The sequence below is a fragment of the Hoplias malabaricus genome, chromosome 2, assembly GCF_029633855.1.
Source record: "Hoplias malabaricus isolate fHopMal1 chromosome 2, fHopMal1.hap1, whole genome shotgun sequence".
NCBI lineage: Eukaryota > Metazoa > Chordata > Actinopteri > Characiformes > Erythrinidae > Hoplias > Hoplias malabaricus.
The window spans coordinates 41,215,027-41,239,223 of NC_089801.1; the positions used below are offsets into that span (position 1 = coordinate 41,215,027).

General features: G+C 44.5%; 1 protein-coding gene across 2 annotated transcripts; it reads left to right on the plus strand.

The window, feature by feature from the left end:
* The first annotated feature begins 8,491 nt into the window (after positions 1-8,491).
* pcdh10a (protocadherin 10a) lies at positions 8,492-22,790 on the plus strand. 2 transcript variants are annotated; one of them, XM_066662333.1, is made up of 5 exons: positions 8,492-11,624; positions 12,257-12,312; positions 12,467-12,573; positions 17,030-17,187; positions 19,845-22,790. In XM_066662333.1, the coding sequence occupies exons 1-5, from the start codon at positions 9,066-9,068 to the stop codon at positions 19,896-19,898; spliced, it is 2,934 nt and encodes a 977-aa protein (XP_066518430.1). In that variant the 5' UTR covers positions 8,492-9,065; the 3' UTR covers positions 19,899-22,790. The 2 variants fall into 2 exon arrangements, with proteins under 2 accessions (XP_066518430.1, XP_066518429.1); XM_066662332.1 differs by lacking the exon at positions 19,845-22,790 and having other exon boundaries at positions 17,030-18,533.
* Positions 22,791-24,197: the final 1,407 nt, after the last annotated feature.

Here is a 24,197-nt window from a genome sequence, read left to right on the forward strand (position 1 = left end):
CTGCTTTGTGTGTATATGATAATCATATTCTCTGCTAATGTCTGATAATCATTTCTCCTTCACTCTCTCTCTCTCTCTCTCTCTCTCTCTCTATTCAGGTGGGCTGTAGCTGTAACTTGGTGTAGCTGTAACTAGGTGTAGTTGTAACAGGTTGTAGCAGTAACTGGTCATAGCTGTAGCCAAGTGTAGTTGTATTCAGGTGTAGCTGTAACCGGTTGTAGCTGTAACTGGTTGTAGCTGTAAATGGGTGTAGCTGTAGTTTGGTGTAGCCATAGTCAGGTGTAGCTGTAACCGGGTATAACTGTAACTGGTCGTAGCTGTAACAGAGTGTAGCTGTTACCGGTTGTAGCTGTAAATGGGTGTAGCTGTAGTTTGGTGTAGCCATAGTCAGGTGTAGCTGTAACCGGGTATATCTGTAACTAGTTGTAGCTGTAACAGAGTGTAGTTGTAACCGGTTGTAGCTGTAACTGGTCGTAGCTGTAAATGGGTGTAGTTGTAGTTTGGTGTAGCCATAGTCAGGTGTAGCTGTAACCGGGTATAACTGTAACTGATCATAGCTGTAACAGAGTGTAGCTGTAACCGGTTGTAGCTGTAAATGGGTGTAGCTGTAGTTTGGTGTAGCCATAGTCAGGTGTAGCTGTAACCGGGTATATCTGTAACTAGTTGTAGCTGTAACAGAGTGTAGTTGTAACAGTTTGTAGCTGTAACTGGTCGTAGCTGTAAATGGGTGTACCTATAGTTTGGTGTAGCCATAGTCAGGTGTAGCTGTAACCGGGTATAACTGTAACTGGTTGTAGCTGTAACAGAGTGTAGCTGTAACCGGTTGTAGCTGTAACTGGTCATAGCTGTAAATGGGTGTAGCTGTAGTTTGATGTAGCCATAGTCAGGTGTAGCTGTAACCGGGTATAACTGTAAATGGTCGTAGCTGTAACTGAGTGTGGCTGTTACCGGTCGTAGCTGTAACTGGTCGTAGCTGTAACAGAGGTGCAGCTGTAACCAGATCCAGCTGTAACTGGTTGTAGCTGTAACTTGGTGTAGAGGTAACTGGTTGTAGCTGTAACTGGGTGTAGTTGTAGGTGGTTGTAGCTGTAACTGTGTGTAGCTGTAAGCTGGTGTAGAGGGAACTGGTTGTAGCTGTAACTGGGTGTAGCTGTAAGTGGTTGTAGCTGTAACTGTGTGTAGCTGTAACCTGGTGTAGAGGGAACTGGTTGTAGCTGTAACTGTGTGTAGCTGTAACCTGGTGTAGAGGGAACTGGTTGTAGCTGTAACTGGTCGTAGCTGTAACTGGGTGTAGAGGTAACTGTTGTACCTGTAACTGGGTGTAGCTGTAGTTTGGTGTAGAGGGAACTGGTTGTAGCTGTAACTAGGTGTAGCTGTAACTGGTTGTAGCTGTAACTGTGTGTAGCTGTAACCTGGTGTAGAGGGAACTGGTTGTAGCTGTAACTGGGTGTAGCTGTAACTGGTTGTAGCTGTAACTGTGTGTAGCTCTAACCTGGTTGTAGCTGTAACTGGTTGTAGCTGTAGTTTGGTGTAGAGGGAACTGGTTGTAGCTATAACTGGGTGTATCTGTAACTGGTTGTAGCTGTAACCTGGTGTAGAGGTAACTGGTTGTAGTTGTAACTGGTCATAGCTGTAACTGGGTGTAGAGGTAACTGTTGTACCTGTAACTGGGTGTAGCTGTAGTTTGGTGTAGCCATAGTCAGGTGTAGCTGTAACCTGGTATAACTGTAACTGGATGTATTTATAATGTGTGTATCTGTAACTGGTCATATATGTAACTGGTTTTAACTGTAATAGGTTGTAGCTGTAACTAATTGTAGCTGTAGTTGGGTATAGCTGTAATTGTCTGCAGGTTGTGTGGCGTCTACAAGTTGTGTAGTATCTGCAGGTTGCGTAGCGACTGCAGGTTTCCCGGCTCCTGATTGTCTGGTGACTGCTGTGAATACGATGCCGAGAAACAAATGAAGTGCCAAAGCTCTTTAGGATCTGAAAGAATAAAAAAGACAACAAGAGACACAGAACCAGACACACGCCACCGACTGCCTCCCAGACGAGTGGATCAGGGGCAGAGCTCCTTGTTTGTGTGTCTGTGTGTGTGTCTGTGTGTGTGCGTGTGTGTCTGTGATTTGAGCCATTGAGGGCCAGAGAAAAGCTTGGCGGATTCCTCTCGTTTGTATTTCTTCCGAGAGAGTGCGAGACTGAAAGAGCAACATCAAACCATCCGTGCTAATGAACAGAGCGAAATCTCTCTCTCTCTCTCTCTCTCTCTCTCTCTCTCTCTCTCTCTCTCTCTCTCTCTCTCTCTCTCTCTCTCTCTCACACACACACACACACACTTGCAGAGTGTGTTTCACCCAGCGGGTCTTGTTAAGTAGCGTGGGATGAACGTGTGTGTGTCCGTGTAAAACAGGGTGAGAGAAAGTATGTTTGAAGTTGACAGCTTCTCTGATTATTATCCCGACTTTCTTCTTCAAAGTTTCCTTCTCCTTCCATCGTCAGGTACGACGCCACGTCGACATGAAAGCCACGAGGTTCAATTAGCCAATCAACACTTCCGACGCCTGGAAACGCCATCCTGGGAAACGCACAGAAAATGAGGCGTAAAACGACGGTGACGAGCGTCTGAAGATCCAAAACTTTCAGCTGCAGCTGTCACGCATTCCGCCCCCCCCCCCCCAACCCCCCCCCCCCCCCCCCACACACACACACACACACTACACAACACACACAGCCACTCATTCTGTTCAGAAGCTTAACATGCTTTGAGGAGACCACTACCCAAATGTAACAAAATAAAGTTAAAAGAAAGTTATTTAATAATTTAATTATAATTATACAAATAAAATTATGCGAAACATAAACAAAAAAACATTACAGAAAAACTAAATAAAATGTAACACAATTCATTTAATAAAAATAAAATACAATAATAAAGTGAAATAAAATAAAAAGTGACTTGGGGACACTTTTTGAGTCGCAAATCCACTAATCATTGTGTGTTTTTGGACCATGAGAGGAAACCAGATCATCTGGGAGAACACACCACACTCCTCACAGACAGTCACCCAGAGAAAACCCACGCAGACACAGAGAGAACACTCCACACTCCTCACAGACAGTCACCCGAAGGAAACCCACACAGACACAGGGAGAACACACCACACTCCTCACAGACAGTCACCCAGAGAAAACCCACGCAGACACAGAGAGAACACTCCACACTCCTCACAGACAGTCACCCGAAGGAAACCCACACAGACACAGGGAGAACACACCACACTCCTCACAGACAGTCACCCAGAGGAAACCCACACAGACACAGGGAGAACACACCACACTCCTCACAGACAGTCACCCAGAGGAAACCCATGCAGACACAGGGAGAACACACCACACTCCTCACAGACAGTCACCCAGAGGAAACCCATGCAGACACAGGGAGAACACACCACACTCCTCACAGACAGTCACACGGAGGAAACCCATGCAGACACAGGGAGAACACACCACACTCCTCACAGACAGTCACACGGAGGAAGGATTTACAGCCCACAACTTCCAGGTCCCTAGAACTGTGTGACTGCGACACTACCTGCTGTGCCACCGTGCCGCCCAAATTTAAATCAATTTAATTTAATTTAATTTGTGCCAAAATATATTTGGACAAGAATGTACACACACCCCCAAACACACACAAACATACACGTTACACACATTATACACAAAAAAAAATACATACACACACACATGCACACATATTATACATAAACACACATTACACACACACACACACACACACACACACACTATAGTTCCTTACTGAAGGCTTATTAAGTTGTTAAGATGAGATTCTGGAAGAGACAGACATACCCTTCACTTAATACATAACAATGAAAGTGAAGTGAAAAAAAAAATAGAGAGAGAGAGAGAGAGATTAATCACTCAAAGTGATAGTGTTTAATAGTGTCTCCATGGCACTTCTGAAACCCAACATTGGTGTGTGTGTGTGTGTGTGTGTGTATGTTGGTGTGTGTGTGTGTGCATGCATGCGTATGTGTGTGTGTGTGTGTGTGTGTGTGTGTGTGTATTTATATGCATCTTTGTGTGTGCCAATGTTTATTTATTTGTGTGTCTGTGTTTATATGGGTTTTTGTTTGTGCCAGTGTTAACCGTGTGTGTGTATGTGTGTGTGTGTGTGTGTGTGTGTGTGTTGTTCATCATCATTAATACTCAGGTGTAAAGAAAGCCATTGGAGGTCACATGACTTCAGACCTGAATTAATTAGTTCAGCCTTAACAAGTCAGTGGAGGTTAATTAGCTCATTAAAGCATTCGCTCAGAAACACACACACACACACACACACAAACATACACACACACACACACACACACACACTTACACACACACACACACACACACCAACATACACACACACACACACAAATACACACACAAACACACATACACACACACACAAACACACACAGACACACACACACACAAACACACACACACACACGCACACATACTCACACACACACACAAAAAAAAAAAACATTTTCAGCATGGTCTTAATATTTTGGCTCCTGTACCTGTGTTGTACAGCCTAAAAGTCTCCCACCTTACAGTAACATGATGTCATATTATTATCTGTAACCGCTTATCCAATTTAGGGTCGCGGGGGGTCCAGAGCCTACCTGGAATCACTGGGCGCAAGGCAGGAATACACCCTGGAGGGGACGCCAGTCCTTCACAGGGCAACACAGACACACACACATTCACTCACACCTACGGACACTTTTGAGTCGCCAATCCACCTGCAACGTGTGTTTTTGGACTGTGGGAGGAAACCGGAGCACCCGGAGGAAACCCACGCGGACACGGGGAGAACACACCAACTCCTCACAGACAGTCACCCGGAGCGGGAATCGAACCCACAACCTCCAGGTTCCTGGAGCTGTGTGATGATGTCATATGTTACAGCTAAAACTAATTTGATATATAGCAATATAATATACAATAAGATATTATAACATTCTAATTAATTAGTACAATTAAATATATTGAATAAAACTATATTGAATATTATTTATTAATAATAAATAATAATATCAAAGTGTACTAAAATGTAAAGTCTATAAAGTGCAGCAGTAAGATATGCATTTATTATTCTTCCTCACACTCAGTTACACAGTCTGAGATTCTCTCTCTCTCTGTGTGTGTGTGTGTGTAATCAGTGTGAATGAGGTATGGCAGGTAAAATGAAAGCCAATGCACTGTTTGAATGTTATTACCGCTGTACATAATAAATACAACGGATTATAATAACCTCATATTCTTCTCTTCACCTCTCTCTCTCTCTCTCTCTCTCTCTCTCTCTCTCTCTCTCTCTCTCTCTCTCTCTCTCTCTGTAATAAACTCATGAAGTTCTCCTGCTCAGTGTTAATCAGACAATAACCCTTCCCTTGATCCAGTTTAAATCTGCATAGTGACAGGCTGTAATACTCTACAGGATGTGAAAGGGGATCAGTACATAGTCTGTGAGTACAATGTGTTATGGTACATATTGAATGTTGCTATGGTATTTCAGGTGGTTGCTGTGGTATTGAAGATGGTAGATTTGATATTTCAGAAAGCTGCTACTGTATTTCAGGTTGTTGCTCTGGAATTTAAAGTAGTTGTTAAGGTATTTCAGGTTGTTTCTATGAATATTTACAGCAACTGATATGGTATTTAAGGTGGTTGATATAGTCTTGAAAGTTGTTGCTGTGGTATTTTAGATGGTTGCTATGGACTGTCACTTTGGTCCTGAAGGTGGCTGCTATGGTATTTATTTTGCTTGCTAATGCTTTAAAGGTGGTTGCTATGTTATTTTATGCATTCAAAATGATTTTGAAGGAATTTGCTAAAGTATTTAAGTGGTTACTAAGGCCTTGACGGTGATTGATATGATATTTCAGGTGGCTGTTTAGGGCTTCAAAGTGGTTGTTATGTTATTTTAGGTGAACAATGGTGGCTGCCAGTGTAATTTAGATGGACGCTAAGGCCTTGAAGGTGGGTGATATGGTATTTCAGATGGTTGCTATGGCCTTAAAGCTGGCTTATATAGAATTTCAGGTGATTCTCTTCGCTCCATGTCTTTTTTTAGACCCACAGCATCAAGTTGTTCTTCTCTCCCCACCATGTCCTTTCAGACCCACTGAATCTAGAAAATGTGGTCCTGTCCTCCAGGTTCTAAAGACTTTTTTTTTCTAAAAGCTGGACTGTCCATGGTGCTGAATTGCCTAAAGCTTCTAGGAGGGAGAGAAAGTTATAGAGTTATACAGAAGGGGATGATGGAGGGAGAGGTGATGGATAGTAGGAGAGAGGGATAAGTGTAATGATATTGTGCAGACATTAGGGAGAGATGGAATGACAGCTGCCAAGAGATGACATCACGAGGGTCTGTCCATTCCCCAATGGAAAAGAGTGACATATTCTCTCTCTCTCTCTCTCTCTCTCTCTCTTTCTCTCTCTCTCACTCACTCTCTCTCTCGCTTTCTCTCTCCCTCTCTCTCTCTCTCTCTCTCTCTCTCTCTCTCTCCTCTCTGGATGGTATTAGAAGTGTATGAGATGAGTCCTTGTGCAATAGAGCAGCTGATCTTTATATTTACTGAACTATTGCTATTACTATTATTAATGTATTCATCTTTGAATATTGATTTTGTACGGACTGACAGAGTCTGAATGCACCATGATTTTAATGTGAATCAGTGTGAACTGGTGAAATGTGAACTGATGGCATCAATGAAGTTCAGTATTAATTCTACACTCTGTTTCTCTCACTCTCTCTCATTCTCTCTCTCTCCCATTCTCTCTCGTTCTCTGTCTCTTTCTCTCTCTATCCAAATCTCTCTCTCTCTCTCTCTCTCTCTGATGGAGGGATGATGGATGAGTGTGGAGTGTGTGAGGTCAGAGTGAGAGAGAGTGGCATCAGTCTCTCACGCTTCAGCCTCCCACCCTCCCTCACTGATGGATGGACAGATCACTGTCTGTGTGTATCAGAGAACGAGAGAGAGAGAGAGGGAGTGAATGAATGATTTAAAGTCCATTTCAATATTTAAATATTTAAGTATGCAAATGAGTATTCCCCTTTAATATAATATCTCTCTTTCTCTCTCTCTCTCTCTCTCTCTCTCTCTCTCTCTCTCTCTGTGTGTGTGTGTGTGTGTGTGTGTGTGTGTGGGCGCAGCCGCGTGGAGGCGCTGTAGGACGCTGAAAATCGTGAGGTGGAGTGTGTGTTTATCAGACGCTGAACCCCATGTGTACTTCGAACAGTGGTTTATCATGGTAACACACACACACGCACGCACGTACTAAACACACACACACACACACACACACACACACACAAACGCACACATTGTATATTTAATAGTGTGAAGGTGTTTGGGTGTGCTTTGCGCTCGCGACAGGGTCCGATTGTGTTTCTTTGTGGAAGGGTGTGTTCGTGTGTACAGTAGAAGTGTGTGTGTGTGTGTGTGGGGGGGGGGGGGGGGGGGTAATTAGAGATAGCTGGCGATAAATGGGGTTTTTGGTCTGTGGAGGGTGGACAGTAATTGTTTTAAAGCAGGTAGTGAAGCGGTGAGGGGTAAAAGAGCACGAGCGGCACTCGGCATGCAGTGCACGAGCGACACTGCGGGAGAGAGAGAGAGAGAGAGAGAGAGAGAGAGAGAGAGAGAGAGAGAGAGAGAGAGAGAGAACACAGAGAGAAAGAGAAGAAAGAATGAGACAGACCTAAGCGACAGAGAAGAGTGGGAAAGGGGGCGTGGCCTGCATTAAACCACTTTGTGGATTGACGCGCGCTTTTGGCCAATCAGGAGCCGCTCGCGCTCAGCAAAAGCAGAAGGCAGCGGCGCAGCTCGCGCAGAAGAGGACCGTGGCGTGCGACGAGAGAGAGAGTGAGAGAGAGAGAGAGAGAGAGAGAGACGGTGTTCGTGCGAAGAAAAGAAGAGAAGCAGAGAGAGAGAGAGAGAACGCTGTTTTCTTTATTTTTCTATAGTCTTTTCGGTAATGCGTGCGTGCGCACCTGCCGTGGAGTACCGGGGGAGTTACGGCGCGCGCTCCGTGGTGGAGAGCACGCTCGCGTGAAGAGGAGGATTTGTTTTTTTTTTTTTTTTTTTTTTTTTTGTTTACAGTTTTTAGGGCGTCATGTTTACTCCTGGCTACTTCTGCCGGACTCTGTACGGGAGCTGACGCAGTGTTGAAGCCCCCACCCCCAGATCAGGGAAGCGAAGCTCGCCCCCTCCACAAACATACCCCGGGCAACAGAGATTTAAGGTGGAGTTATGGCTCTGGAGCAAGGAAGGAGCTTTGGCACGTAACGAGAGAGAGAGAGAGAGAGAGAGAGAGAGAGAGAGAGAGAGAGAGAGAGAGAGAGAGAGAGAGGTGCTTATTTCTCTAGGGAAGAAGGGGGAGGATGATGGGGGGGGGGGGTCACAGATCACCCAGCATTCAGCCTTAATTTTGTTGCTTTGAAGTATATCATGTAACGCCACCTTAAAGAAAGTCTGACACCTAAAAATCTGGCTGCAGTAATAGTTTTGTTAACAAGTGGCAAGACCTTGCGCCTCTAACTGTATCGGACCACCTAACTTAAATACCAGTTTTTAGAAAAGTTTAGACCCTGTAATTGCGTTTGACAACCTTAAAATTGCAATGATTGTTTATAACAGGGTCATCTCTGTAACTCTATCCGACCACCTTAAAACAGACTGGTCATTTGGAATAAGTTTGGCATTTTAGCTGCTTATGACCACTTTAAGCTTGCACAGATCCTTAACAACAGGTTTCACTCTATAACTGTGTCCAGCCACCTTAAACAGCACTGGTTGTTTAAAATAGGGTCAGCTTTGTAACTGTCCGACCACTTTAAACCCCCTTCAGGTTTGAGTTGTGGCAATGTGAGCCTGTTAAGGGCCCTGTCAAGGGACTTCTGAGAGCAAGGGTGAGACAGAGGTGAGGGCAAGTGAAAAAAGGGTGGAGGACAGTGGGTGTCTCTCTCTCTCTCTCTCTCACTGTTGGAGATGTTGCCACTGGTGCTGACTCTGTCCCTGTGGCTGGTAAGCAGGGGGCAGGGGCAGCTTCGTTACTCTGTTCCTGAGGAGCAGGAACGGGGCACTCTAGTTGCAAATGTGGCTGAGGACCTGGGGCTGGATGTCACCAAGCTTCGGGCTCGGCGCTTCCAGACGGTGCCCAGCTCCAGGACGCCACTCCTAGACGTGAATGCAGAGAATGGAATTCTTTCAGTGGGCGCCAGGACGGACCGCGAGGAGATCTGCCGGCAGAACACCCAGCAGCAGCAGCCCTGCCTTTTGCACCTGGAGGTGTTCTTGGAGAACCCACTGGAGCTGTTCCGGGTGGAGGTGGAGGTTCTGGATGTGAATGATAATGCTCCAGTGTTCCCTTCATCCGACATTGTTGTGGAAATCACAGAGAGCGCCACTCCAGGGACTCGTTTCCCCCTGGAAAGTGCTGCTGACCCCGATGTGGGGACAAATGCCCTAAGTGGGTATGCGATTACTGGGAATGAGTACTTTTCCCTGGACGTCCAGACACAAGGAGATGGGAACCGGTTCGCGGAGCTCGTCCTGGAGAAGCCGCTGGACCGAGAGCACCAGGCGATCCACCGCTATGTCCTCACGGCAGTGGATGGAGGGCAACCCCAGCGCACAGGGACCGCCCTCCTCGTGGTCCGAGTTCTGGACTCCAACGACAACACTCCAGTGTTTGACCAGCCAGTCTACACGGTCAACCTCCGTGAGGACGCCACACCGGGGATGCTTGTGATCCAACTGAATGCCACCGACGTAGATGAGGGCACCAATGGAGAGGTGGTGTACTCCCTCAGCAGCCACAACCTGCCCAGCGTCAGGCAGCTGTTCACAGTGGACGCTCAGAGTGGTCGTGTGGAGGTGTTTGGCGCTGTAGACTATGAGGAGAGCAGCACGCACCAGATCTATGTCCAGGCTCGAGACATGGGGCCCAACGCCGTCCCTGCGCACTGCAAAGTACTGGTCAAAGTGGTGGATGTCAATGATAATGCACCGGAGGTCAGCTTCAGCACAGTGAGCGAGGCGGTCAGTGAGAGCTCGGCACCGGGGACAGTGGTGGCCATGCTGAGTGTCTCGGACAAAGACTCAGGAGACAATGGACAAGTCAGCTGTGAACTCTTAGGAGAAGACTCTGCACCATTCAAGCTGAAACCCTCCTTTCGGAATTATTACACAGTAGTGACAGACGGACAGCTGGACAGAGAGAATGCTGACAGTTACACGTTAACGGTGGTTGCGAGAGATGGAGGGACACCGCCACTCTCCACAAGCAAGTCCGTCCGCGTCCGAGTCTCAGACGAGAACGATAATGCTCCCCACTTCACGCAGCCTTCGTACGATGTCCATGTGAGTGAGAACAATGTTCCTGGAGCTTACATCTACGCAGTAAGCGCTCTGGACCCAGACTTGGGTGTGAATGCCCGGGTTACCTATGCCATTGAAGAACGTGAGATCCAGGGAATGTCTGTGCTGACGTACGTCTCTGTGAACTCAGATAACGGATACCTTTACGCGCTCCGATCTTTTGACTACGAGCAAATCCGGGAGTTCAGCTTCACAGTCAGTGCGAGGGATTCCGGAGACGAGCATCAGCTTGCAGACAACGCCACGGTCAGAGTCGTTGTGGTGGATCAGAACGACAATGCACCAAGTATCATCGCCCCCGCAGCGCAAAACGGCACAGCCTTGGAACGTTTACCTCGCACAGCCGAGCCAGGATACCTAGTGACTCGAATCATTGCCATGGATGCAGATGATGGAGAGAATGCCCGACTATCTTACAGCATTATCCGCGGAAATGAACTGGGAATGTTCCGCATGGACTGGAGGACAGGGGAGCTTAGGACAGCCAGGCGAGTGGTTTCCAAGAAACGGGATTCTTCCCAGTGGCCGTACGAGCTCCTAGTGGAGGTCCGTGACCATGGCCAACCTCCACTGTCCGCCTCCACCACGGTCAGTATTGTGCTAGTGGATGCCGTGGCCGGTGGTACATCCGGGAGGGCAGAGAAAGGCCTGCATGGTCATGGGCATGGTGAGGGTGCCCTGGATCTCACACTCATACTCATTGTAGCCCTTGGATCCGTCTCCTTCATCTTTCTTCTGGCTATGATTGTCCTCGCCATCCGTTGCCGGAAGGACAAGAAGTTGTCTCGCTCCTGCCTCACCCGAGGGGATGATTGGAGGTCTTGCTCCTGCTGCTCCTGCTGCGGGGACACCGCCACAGGGGGGCGCCGCAGCCGCAAGAAGAAGAAGCTAAGCAAATCGGACATTATGCTGGTGCAGAGCACAGCTGGGCAGAGCGTCCCTGGGCCAGTGGAGGAGTCTGGAAGCTTTGGAGCTCGGCATCTCCACAGAAATGTTCAAAACTACTGCTACCAGGTCTGTCTGACCCCGGAGTCCAGCACTGAGCTTATGTTCCTGAAACCCAGTGTCACGGCAGACCCAGGAGAACGGACCGGCTTCACAGAGCAGCAGCAGCAACAGCAGCAGCAACCAGACATTATCTCCAATGGCAGTATCCTGTCCAGCGAGGTGAGGGACCAACACACACACACACACAACTGTACTTCTTGATATTAGGCTCAGAGCGTCTTCTGGGGGACTTCACTTGTAATAACAGGTGTCTACAAACGTCTGCCCTTATCACAGTGTTGTGATTGTGTCGTACTCAGTGTCTGTGTGTGTGTGTGTGTGTGTGTGTGTTGGAGGCGTGCTGTAGTTCCTGCTGTCTAGTTTCTGATGGTGTCTGTTGCATATGTGTCTGAAATGAATTGATGAATCTGATAATGATCAGGCAGTGGGACACAGAGACACTGCCTACACACACACACACACACACACATACACACACACACAATCTGAATCAGCCATTGCGTCTGAACAGAAGTGAATCTCAATGAAGGCTTCAGCTGAGTCTAAATCAAGTCTTGAACTAAGTCTGAATCAGATCTTAAGTCTGAATTGATTCTTGAACTGACTCTGAATCCAATCTCAAATCTAAATTCAATTTTGAAATGAATCTGAATCAGGTTTTAAATATGAACCAAGGCACTTCTGACTTGAATCCAAATGCAGTGTTGAGTCTGAATCAAGTCTTGAGTCTGAAATAAGTTTACAATTATTTTGAGAAATTGAATCAGAATTTGCTCCTTTCCTTGTTTCAGACAAAACACCAGAGAACAGAGCTGAGTTACCTGGACAGACAACGCCGCGTTAACAGGTACCATACACACATAAACACACACACACACACACACACACACACACACACGATTAAGAGCTGTTCCTTATTCTCTCTCTCTCTCTCTCTCTCTCTCTCTCTCTCTCTCTCTCTCTCTTGCTCTCACTCACTCTCTCTCTCTCTCCCTCCCTAGCTCAGCATTTCAGGAGGCTGATATAGTGAGCTCTAAAGACAGTGGACATGGAGACAGTGAGCAGGGGGACAGTGATCACGATGCCACCAACAGGGGGCACTCTACGGGTCAGTAAACACAAACACAATTCAGTTACACACCTGATTCTACTGCTCTACTGTGTATTTACAGGGAAATTAAAGCTGAGATGTGAGGGCTTTAGTGACTGTAAGACTGTAGTGAAGACTGTGGTGAAGACTGTAAAGAAGGCTGTGTGGTGAAGGCTTTAGTGAAGGCTGTGTCTTGAAGGCTGTAGTTAGTGAAGGCAGTAGTTAAGGCTGTGTAGTGAAGGGTGTTATAGTGAAGGCTGTAGTGGAGGCTGTGGTGAAAGCTGTAGTAAGGATTGTAGAGAAGACTGTGTTGTAAAGACTTTGTGGTGAAGACTTTTGTGAAGTGTTTAGTGAAAACTAGTGATGACTGTAGTGGCAGCTTTGTAGTGAAGACTGTGTGGTCAAGAGTGTAGTGAAGGCTGTTTCGAAGACTGTAGTGATGATTATAGTGAAGACTGTTGAAAAGGTTGTGTGGCCAAATAGTGCACTTTAAAAATTTGGAAAACTTATAGCACTACACCACTACATTGTGTACTACATAGGGTTGAGGAAGATGCTTGAAATTCAGCCCTAGTGGTTTGGCGGTGTAATTGCAGTGCAACACAGACGCCAACACGTATAAACTTTCACAATGGCATAGGACATTTGTACAGACTACGTCTTAGGCTCTGCATTGAGTCAACGTGAAAAGCATAAACCAGCCTTTAGTGTGTTCTCTGCAACAGAACTCATTTAGGAACACTAGGTAAGATTTGAGTTTTTATTTTTTTGTGGTCCTGGGACTCCTCCTAGTGCAATTAACTTTAACAGAACGGTACTGAAACTGGTAGGGAGGGGGATGGAAGAAGTGGTTTCCTGCCCTCCTCCAAAAGTTACATAGTGCAGTTTCTGCAGTGCTGAGCCAAGAGTAGCAACGACAGAGGCTCTATTCTCCCTATACTCAAGTCAGTGAAGCATCAAAATGTTACATAGTGTTCTTTTATACTCTCTGTTTTGTCTACATAGTTGCAGAGTATATTTTGTGTTATTTCTGCAATTACGAGACACCTGTTTTTTAAACAGGCTACGGTTTTGTTTTGGTTTTTTTTGGTTTTTTGTTTTTTTTACATGTTGCCTGATACTCATTGTTGTCTTTTGGACTTGTAGTTTTGGAATATTCCTTCTGGTTTTGATCTTGCTTTACATATTGAGTTTAATAAATCTCCAGCTGACTCACACCCTCAGTGTGTGACCCTCAGTGTGTGATTTGAGACTTCTTCAGATCCGCAAACCTTGTATATGATCCGCAAACCTCATTGCATTCCCTTCCCCAAGGAGAATTTTTAGTTTGTTGATTTCTTTCATAGCTTCAAAATTTAAAAGCAATGTTTTTGATTGGGGCGGCACGGTGGTGCAGGAGGTAGTGTCGCAGTCACACAGCTCCAGGGACCTGGAGGTTGTGGGTTCGATTCCCGCTTCGGGTGAGTGTCAGTGAGGAGTGTGGTGTGTTCTCCCTGTGTCTGCGTGGGTTTCCTCCGGGTGACTGTCTGTGAGGAGTGTGGTGTGTTCTCTCTGTGTCTGCGTGGGTTTCCTCCAGGTGACTGTCTGTGAAGAGTCTAGTGTGTTCTCCCTGTGTCTGTGTGGGTTTCCTCCATGCTGTGTAGTGAAGGCTGTAGTAAAATCTGTGTGGTAGTAAAATCTGTCTGTATGTGTAGTGAAGGATTTAGTGAAGACTGTAGTGATAGCTGTAGTACAGGTTCTGTGGTGAGGACTGTAGTGAAGACTGTATTAAAAGCTGTGTAGTGAGCACTGTGAAGGCTGTGTGGTGAAAACTGTAGTGAAGGCTGTGTTATGAAGACTGTAGTGAAGGTTGTAGTGAAGACTGTAGTAAAGATTGTAGTAAAGGCTATAATGAAGGCTCTGTTGAAGGATGCTGGCATTGGGCAGGCTGAATTTAGGCTTATGGGCAGCTGCCCCAGGGCGTCCCGTGTGTTTCTGTAGAGATTATATTCTCTCTCTCTCTCTCTCTCTCTCTCTCTCTCTCTCTCTCTCTCTCTCTCATCAGGTGTACTAACAGTGTGTTTCTGCACTTCTTGTATTTTAATTCTGATGAAGTGTGGAGGATTTTTGCAGCTCATTCATAAAAAGATGTGATGAGCTTCAGAAAAGAGAGACATAAAGTGCATAGAGAGGCAGAATGAGGTTAAAATAAACAGTGAGGGAGCGAGAGAGAGAGAGAGAGAGAGAGAGAGAGAGAGAGTCACACAGAGAGGGAGAGAGAGTCACACAGAGAGAGAGAGAGAGAGAGAGGGAGGGAGAGTGAGAGAGAGAATATTTGTGTGCATGTATGTGTAGAAGACCACTGGTTTGCGTTAGTACTGCTGTGCTGTTGTTAATGCTACAATACTGCACTCTTTTTTCATATCAAAATTTGAATCTCTGCTCTTTAGACCCGACTCTGTCAGAGCGAGTATTTAGAGCGGACCGCTCTGTGTGTGTGTGTGTGTGTGTGTGGGTTGTGTCTGAGCTGGTCACAGGGATTTACTATAAATTTCTAATACGAAGAAACACAGAAATCCATTTTGTGGCTTTGGTTTTCCCTGAAATCTGTCAGAAAGTGTGTGTGTACTGTGTGAATGTGTTTGTGTATTTGTGCTATGTGTATGTGTGAATGTGAGTGTGTTATGTGCACAGTTTGAGTGTGTGTTATGTGTACTGCATTTGTGTGTTTGTAAATGGGTAAATTTGGAGTTTATTGGTTATTGTTACTGCTTTTCCTGACTCTGTGGAACTGTGCACTGTGTGTGTGTGGATGTGTGGTATGTGTAAAGTGTGTCTCACACTCATGACACACAGTGTTTGGCAGGTTACCTGTGTTGTTTTTGTTTGTGTCAGAGCCTTTCTGAAGCAGACACAGTTCTTCGCTCTGATTGGCCATCTTCACTGATGGGAAGGCATCATTTTGTGGGTTATGGCTGTGAGGCTTTTTTATTTTCATCATATATTATTATTATTATTATTATTACTACTACTACTACTATTATATGCTATTAACCCTGTGTAGAAAGAAACATAGTGTGACAAATTAACTTCAAAATTATTGACACTTTATAAACCCCCCCCCCCCCCCAAAACACACACACACACACACAAAAGGCTACTGTCGGACTTCTGTATCCTAGCAACACATCCTTCAGATACAGCATTAAAGGCTAGTTTTCCTGTCTTTCATCACAGTTTAGGATCATGGCTCCTCTGACTCAAAGATTCTGTGTGTGTGTGTGTGTGTGTGTGTGTGTGTGTGTGTGTATGTGTGTGCATGTGTATATGTGTGTGTGTGTGTGTTATGAATGGCCATGACATGATTTGAGACTAAACTCTCAAATCATCTCCTGATCTAAATCTCCTGATAATAATGATGAAAGCGATTATTACTATTATTGTTTGTATTATTATAATATTATTATTTTATACTGATTAAATGTTTAGTTTCCCCACTTACACACAACAAACAAGTATGCACTGATGAATTCCATGCCCTTATTATTTAGTCACATCAATTTTATAACACTCCCTGTCTCTCTCTATCTATCTGCAGTGTTTTTACACTCTCAGAAAACCAGCCAAACACACACACACACACATACAAACACAGAGGGTACACACACATACTAATGACTACACTGGGGATGCTAATTACACTCCATGGGGAAGATAGAGATAGAGATAGAGAGATAGAGATAGAGAGCGATGGATGAATAAATAAAGGAGGCAGAGAGCAGGATGGCATCACAGCAAACACTAATGAACCCCTGCAGCACACACACACACACACAGACGTGGAACTTTTGTAGTGTAAAGAAACACTATATATATATATATATATATATATATATATATATATATATATATATACACACAAAAAGTGGGGGGGGGCAGAGATGGACAGAGGGTGGACGGTGAACTGAAAAAGACCAGGGGTGGGAAGAAATGATGGGGTAAAGTGAAGGGAGAGTGAACGGATGTGAAGGGAGAGAGGGAGGGAGCGACAAATGCCTGGAGGGTGATCTTTAATATCCAATGTCTCACATCACTTGCACACCCCCCCCAAACACACACACACACACACACACTCACTCATACACACACACACACTTTAAAGAAAAAATTATATAACAAACGTCATATCAACACACACACACACACATACACAGAGAGAGAGAGAGAGAGAGAGAGAGAGAGAGAAGGATGAATGGATGGAGGGATGGGTGGGCAGATGAAGGAGTGAAAGGTGGAAGGATGCAGATGCATGAAGAAGTAATGAAGAAAGGTGGAAGGATGTATGGATGGATGAATGAGTGAAGTGTGGAGGGACAAAAAATGAATGGGCAGATGAAGGAGTGAAAGACGGAGGGACAGATGGAGTGGAGGGATGAAGGAGTGAAGGGTGGAGGGACAAATGGGCAGATGCTGATGTTCCGTTTCTTGTCCCTAGGGGCGGACCTGTTCTCCAACTGCACAGATGAGTGTAAAGCACTGGGTCACTCCGACCGTTGTTGGATGCCGTCCTTTGTGCCCGGTGACAGTCGTCAAGGAGGAGATTACCGTAGCAACCTGCATGTCCCGGGAATGGATGCGGTGCCAGACAGCGAGGTACGGGCGTTGGTGATGCAGAGCATGCTAGGATATGAGCGCTCCTTCTCCACCTTCGGCAAAGACAAGTCACACCATGGTGACCTCGCCACCCACTCCCTGCTCACACAGACACTCAGAGGGTCTTACCGAGTACAGCACCCCCACCTGCATGAGTACAGCATCCCTACCAACCATTAACTGGGCCCTGCCCTAGACAGCATCCACACATCCAGTCACTGTCTGACACTAACAGATCCTCAACAGCACTGTCCAGAACCTAAAGATCAAACACTACAGACCCTAATGGCACAGTCCAGACACTTCAGACCCCCACTTGCACAGTCCAGACACTACAGAACCCCAATGGCATGGTCCAGACACTATAGACCCCTCATGGCACTGTCCAGAGAGTACAGATGTCGTATGACACTGTCCAGACACTATAGACACTTAATGAGTCCAGACATTCCAGAGACCGTACGGCATTGTCTAGACTCTACACACCCCCAACAATACAGACCCCCAATGGCACTGTTCAGGCACTACAGACCAACTGCACTCTCCAAACACCACGGGCCCTCAACGTCACAATCCAGACACTACAGAGCCCTTGTGGTCAATCTAAAATTATACAAAGATGTCTGTGCCATAGTGGCATCGCTAGCTGTCACTTAAATACACAGACCATGTGAAATCACTGTCCAGAGACTAACAGACCATGTACTGTCACTTACACAAGAAAAAAAAAAAAAAAAAAAAAAAAAACCTAACAAGGGGTTATGTGCATTTGTGGCAATGCCAGGGGTCCAATCACCTAAAGCACAATGTCTCTTGTTCTTCTTCTGTTTCTTCTTCTTCTTATTATTATTATTATTATTATTATTATTATTGTTTTTTTTTTTTTCTTTTGGTTAATTTAATCCCTCCCCCAACAAATAAACCTAGTTGATATACACAGCCTTGTGCCAAAGACACGCACCCCAAAAATTACCCTCCCCCCAACTTTTAGGGCATCATCCTCTGACTTTAATATACTGGAAATACATAAAGAAGTAATTACAATAATATATGCGTATTATTTTTAACAGGACATGTTTATTTTTAACCACCCACCCCGGTATGTTCAATTCATCAAAAGAATATTTTTTAAGTTGCATAATTTGCATTTGCTTTTATAGATGTGTCTGTGGCAAAGCCAGGGCTCCAGACACTCACAGTGGTCATGTTTATTATTATTTTTTATTATTATTATTATTTCTGTAATGTAACTCTTAATTAATGTAACTTCTTACCCTACAAATCCAAATATTTTCACTTTCTCTTTATTTAAAAATGTTCCCCCAACCCTTCCAAAGAACCACCCACCCCCCTCTCCACAAGAAAAACAACAATAAAGACATAAACGTCTGAAATTTTTGCAGTTAATCAATAAAGAACTTGTTTTGGACTAAACATTTTGAGTGTTGTCCACTTCTAATACCCCTCTCCCTCAGTGTTGATGAATCTATTGCTGATTGGTTGTTTAAGGAATTATTCTTCTACCTGATTGGCTAATCCAACCCAATATAAAACATCACTCACTCACTCACTCACTCACTCACACACACACACAAACACACACACACACACACACAAACACAAAATATGATGCATGAATGCTGCTGACAAAGAACACATGGCCACTTAATCGGGACCACCCCCATTCTATTCTAATGACTGGCCACACTTCTCTTATAAAATATGCAAAGTTTGAGGCAGATCTAATGTGTGTGGTCAGCATGGCATTTCATGTGTGTTTCTACACTATTGTTACCATAGAACAGAGTTTTATTGTGTTGTGTTGGATCAGAGCCCTATTCCACCTTAAGAGAGGGAGGGAGGTTTTGGCATATTCTGTTGAATCTGAATATTATTCCACTTTAAGAAGGGGTAGATGGGGTTGTTTCTGAAAAGGTGGCCACTGTTCTTCAGTGCTATGTTTACACCCATAACTCTATGTGCATATGTCATTTGCATGCATGCATGTGTAATCAAAAAAAACTGCCTCTTTTCTTTCCTTGTGGTAAGGAACTGGTTAAAGTGATGGAGCCCACCTTTCTGTCCAAACATCCTTAGCTGCAGGGGACATGCTCCTTGTCTCAAGATTATCTTTAGATGTAATTTGTCCTGGTCTTAGCATGGACTCAGACTTGATGTCCCATCTCAGACTTGACTCAAATTCGATGTGTCCCAGTCTAGTCCTTGAGTTGGACTCAAAACTTCCTGGTCTCCTCCTTGACATGTCCTGGCCTCTGCCTTTAAAAGAGACTCAACGACCAGGTCTCCGCCTTGACTTTGGCTCAATATATACTGGTCTCTGCCTTGACTCGGACTCGATGTGTCCCAGTCTCAGCCTTGACTCAGATTTGATGTTCTTGGTCTTGGCTTTCTGACAGATTATGTGTCCCAGTCTCAGCATGTAAATGTCCAGGTCTTGACTTTGACTTGGATTGGATGGGTCCCCATGTGGTGGAGGATATGTCAGAGGACATGGTCTGATAAAAGGTGGCCATCGCTTTAATGTGCTCTTTGTTAATGACAGTTTTCCTTCTGTTTCTCCTCCTCCTCTTCCTTTCTCTTCTCCTTCTCCTACTTCTTGTTCTTCTCCTTTTCCTCCTGTTCTGTCCATTATTCAGCACGGGAAAGGATTTCCAAGCACGTTCCGAGTGGACCTGTCTGAGACGGCATAAGCAGCCGTTTTAAATATTTTTCCTTTTTTTTTTTTTTACTTTTACAGCTTTTGTTTTTAAAAGCAAAGGGCAGAAGCTGTTGTTTTTCTTGTTTCTTCACTTTTTCACTTTTATCTATTTTCTTTCTTTTTTTCCTTTTTTTAAAATTGCTTCACATTTCTGGTGCTGGACTACTCTTTGAGATGTGCTGGAGCATTCTCAGCGGGACTGAGGAAAAAACTGAAAACAGGAAAGAAGGAGAGAATGGAGGAATAAGAAGAATGGAGAAAGAGTGAAAAAGAGTGAGAGAATGAAAGAATGTAGGGATTAGGACTCTCTGAAAAGCTTTCGAAGATCTGAGCCCTTTAGTGAACACTGACATTAATAGACATTCCTGGACACTATCCAAACTCCGGTTCGACCGGAATTCTGAGCTGTCTTCTATACTTTATTCCTTCCTTTCTCTGTCCAGGGTCAGAGAAAGTCCAGTATTTATTTTATTTATAATATTTGCTGGAGATATTATTATTATTATTATTATTATTATTATTATTGTTATTATTATTCCTCTCTTTGTAAAATGACCACACACGGATAGAGGGGAGCAAAAAGAAAAGAAATAAAAATCCTTGGATCCTGCAAAAACCCAACCCCTTCTCCTAAGAGACCACCATCTCCTCGTTAGAGGTGGGATACGAATCGAATTTGCTTCACATTGTGGACCAGGGCTCTTCCAATAGGGCAAACTCAGTTAGTGTCCTCAGCTCTGATTCAATGTGTCCCAGGCTAGGTTTTGACTCTGGCTCGATGTGTCTTAGTCTTGGCCTCAGAATCTATGTGTCCCGGACTAGGTCTTGAATTTGACTAATTGTGTCCTGTTCAAGGTCTTGAATCAGAATCAGTGATTCCTGTTCCAGGTCATGACCCTGACAATGGCATGTCCCAGTCTAAGTCTTAACTTCGACTCTATGTGGTTTGGTCTCAGCCTTGACTCAGACTTGATGAGGCCTGGTCTAGGTTTTGAATTAGAATCAGTGGGTCCTGTTCTTGGTTTTGAGTAGATGTGTCCAGGTCTAGATTTTGATGCTGATTCCAAGAGTACTGAGTCTGGACTCAGATTTGATGTGTTGTGGTCTCAGCCTTGACTTGGGCTCTAGGTTTTGACTCTGATTCAATGTGATCTGGTCTCTGCATTGACTCTGAATCTATGTGTCGAAGTCTAGGTTTGGACTCTGACTCGATGTGTCCAGACATGATGCAGAGGTAGAACTACAGATCAGAGGACATGGTCCACATCAGTAAAGCAGTTTGTATCATACCTCTGTCAAGTTGACTGTGGTCTCCCAGGATTGTAAGTTTATGTTCCACAGGGTGTGAGACATGTTCTCAGTGGAGGCCAGGGCTGTCCTGTTCCTCCAGGACAGATTTGTCCCTTGTCAGATGTTTCAGATTTTTGTGGGGTCCAGGGGGCTGAACCAGTGGGAGCCCAGCGCCCTTAATGCATCCCTGAGAGGGACATGTTTCCTGAAACAGAGAAATAGATCAAACCGGCCAAAAAAGGGATAAAAAAAAAAAAAACCAAGCGTCCTCTGTCCGTGCGTCCTCTCCATGTGTGCCAAGTGTGTGCTGTACTCTTTTACAAGCTTCAGAAGCTACACCTTTATCTATGAATATCTATCTCTCTATATCTATATATATATCTCTTTCTCTGTCTCTCTCTCTCTCTCTCTCTCCCTCTCTCTTTCTCTCTATCTCTCTCTCTCTCTCTCTCTCTCTATATATATATATATATATATATATATATACACACTGCCTCCACCCCATGCTGTATCCAAGGGGGTGCCATGGTGCCCTGCCACACCCTGGCACTACTGTGGCCCAAGCACGATCGATCAAACCAGAGGTTTATTTATCGTACATCTGATTCTTTTCAGTTTACTGTTCGTTTTGTAAGGTCAAAGACCATCAGAGCACCACATAACCGTTGGCGACCACCATCACCACCATCCTGTGTTTGTTTTGAAAGTAAACAAAATAAACAAAGTAAAATTGACAGGTGGTGCTGACATCACACTGTGTGTACACTACTGTCCACACACACACACAGACACACAATAACACATACACACAAGTGGTGTCTAATAAACATTTACACCCTATACATGTGCCTTTTATCACACATTATTCCATTGATCAAGATGGGGACATAAATGTCCACCTCATTTGCATTTGCATATTCATCTTGTTACCCCCCACAGCATCAAGTGCTGAGTCCTCCCAGTCCAGACCTGGTTTCCTGGTTGTGAAAACAGTGATAGACATGGAATGATGGTTTTGGAAGATGGTTTGTGACAGTAATCCCCATTGTCCATATGGATGTAAATGCAGTGCAGTCTTAGGGCTGGAAGGTCAGCCAGGGATTTCTGTTGTTTCCAGAGTCCTTGAATCAGGTTTGACCCAGATATGGGCATGACACCAGAGGAATTCCATCACTCCAGAGAACACAGTTCCACACACCAGAGGATCGCCATCACTCCAGATAATGCTTTTCTGCTGTTCCAGAGACAACCTGTGTTCCAAATGACATTGTGTTTGACACTGAGGGAGTGACCATGTTTCTTCATGTTGTTCTATCTCTGTAAGGGTCCTTCATTTCAGAGCCACTGAAACTCGTATACATGAACTTCCCACCTCTCTCCAGAACTTTGGCCTTCCTCGGAACACTCAGAGCCTTGAGAGCGGCATAAGCACAGGCTCACACAAACACTTCTTAATAAACAAACAGATAGGGGCCTTGAAATAAGGAGTGAATGTGTGTGTGTGTGTGTGTCTAATGTTTATTTTGTGTGTGCATGTAATATGTTCATTGTGTGTGTGTGTGTGTATGTTTACTGTGTGTGTGTGTGTGTGTTTACTGTGTGTGTGTGTGTAATACATTTATAGATATGATATTTAATAGGGATGCATAAATACCATTTTTTCCAACCAAGTACAAGTATGTGTGTTTTTGTACTTGCTGATACCAATACTTACTTAGAATTAAGCACTCAGGATCATTGTGCAGTTATTAATTAAAATATATTTGTTTAATTAAAAACTTTATTGTTCATATATTGAACCGTCCATCTTTTATTTAACATTTTCCCACATTACACCAGCAATAATTTTAATTCCCTCTGGGATAATTAAAGTATCTATCTATCTATAAATTGGTAACATGAGATTTAACAAGCTCTTGATGTGCATTTGCACAGTGATGTGCATCTATAGGAAGGCAGTTTCCATTATACGATAACAGCTGGGAAGTTCTGTACTTTATTTAAGAGCAGCAGCCTGATCTGTGGCGTTGGATCCAATTCCAAATTCACAAGCGGAGAAAATAATTTTGTTTGAGGAAATAACACATCAGGCAATGAACAGTGCTCTTGCAAACAGGAAAATATTTCCCTGGAGGAAAATACACTTTGAGTGAAGAAAAATCCACCTTTTTCGAGGACAGTTAAAACTTATGCGGCATACTTACTGCTCTCGAGTTCTCCCTGCAATCCACTTTGCTTGGGTTGTCATCACAGATTATCAGCTCATTAGTGCAGCAATGTGCTCTAGGCACAAGGTATCAGATGTTGGTATCGGAGCCTCGTTTGCGATTACGAGTATGAGTAAATGAACACGGTATCGGTATTCATGCATCTCTAATCTTTATTGTCATTATGCAGAATATACAACAAGATTGGGGATGTGTGTGTGTGTTACATGCTGTGAGCTCAGTGGTGTAATTTACTTGGACAGATTGGAAGTTACATTGTCTCCGAAGTGGTTATCACACACACACACACTTTTCTTCACTGATGTTTTCTACATTAGCCGCTTTGCTATTGTTAACAGCGGGGGGCACCTCTGTGTATCCTAATGACCCTTAAAAGCTGTCTGAGATATTGGGATGAATTTGGTGATTGTGTGTGTGTGTGTGGGTGTGTGTTACTGTATTAGTGTAGATTTAGATCAGTTGTGCACTCGGTGGCCAAACCAACTGATTATTTCCTCAACCTTCCTCTTCTCTTCTCTTTTTTCTGTCTGGTCTCTGTTCAGCTCTGCACTGTATTGGAGTGTGTTTATGGTTTTATAAGTGTCTTTAAATGCTGATGCATGTACTCAGTGTGTGTGTGTGAGAGAGAGAGAGGGAGAGAGAGAGAGAGAGAGAGAGAGAGAGAGTGTGTAGAGGTGACGCAGTGCGCTCTATAATTATGTCCTTAGGGATATCCCAATGCACAGCAATCCCCCTGAGACACACACACACACACACACACACAAACACACACA

Coding starts and splice junctions, on each gene's coding strand:
- pcdh10a (XM_066662332.1), top strand. CDS start 9,066: ATGTTGCCACTGGTGCTGACTCTGTCCCTGTGGCTGGTAAGCAGGGGG. Junction 12,313..12,466: donor AGACAACGCCGCGTTAACAG/GTACCATACACA, acceptor CTCCCTCCCTAG/CTCAGCATTTCAGGAGGCTG. Junction 12,574..17,029: donor CAACAGGGGGCACTCTACGG/GTCAGTAAACAC, acceptor TCTTGTCCCTAG/GGGCGGACCTGTTCTCCAAC.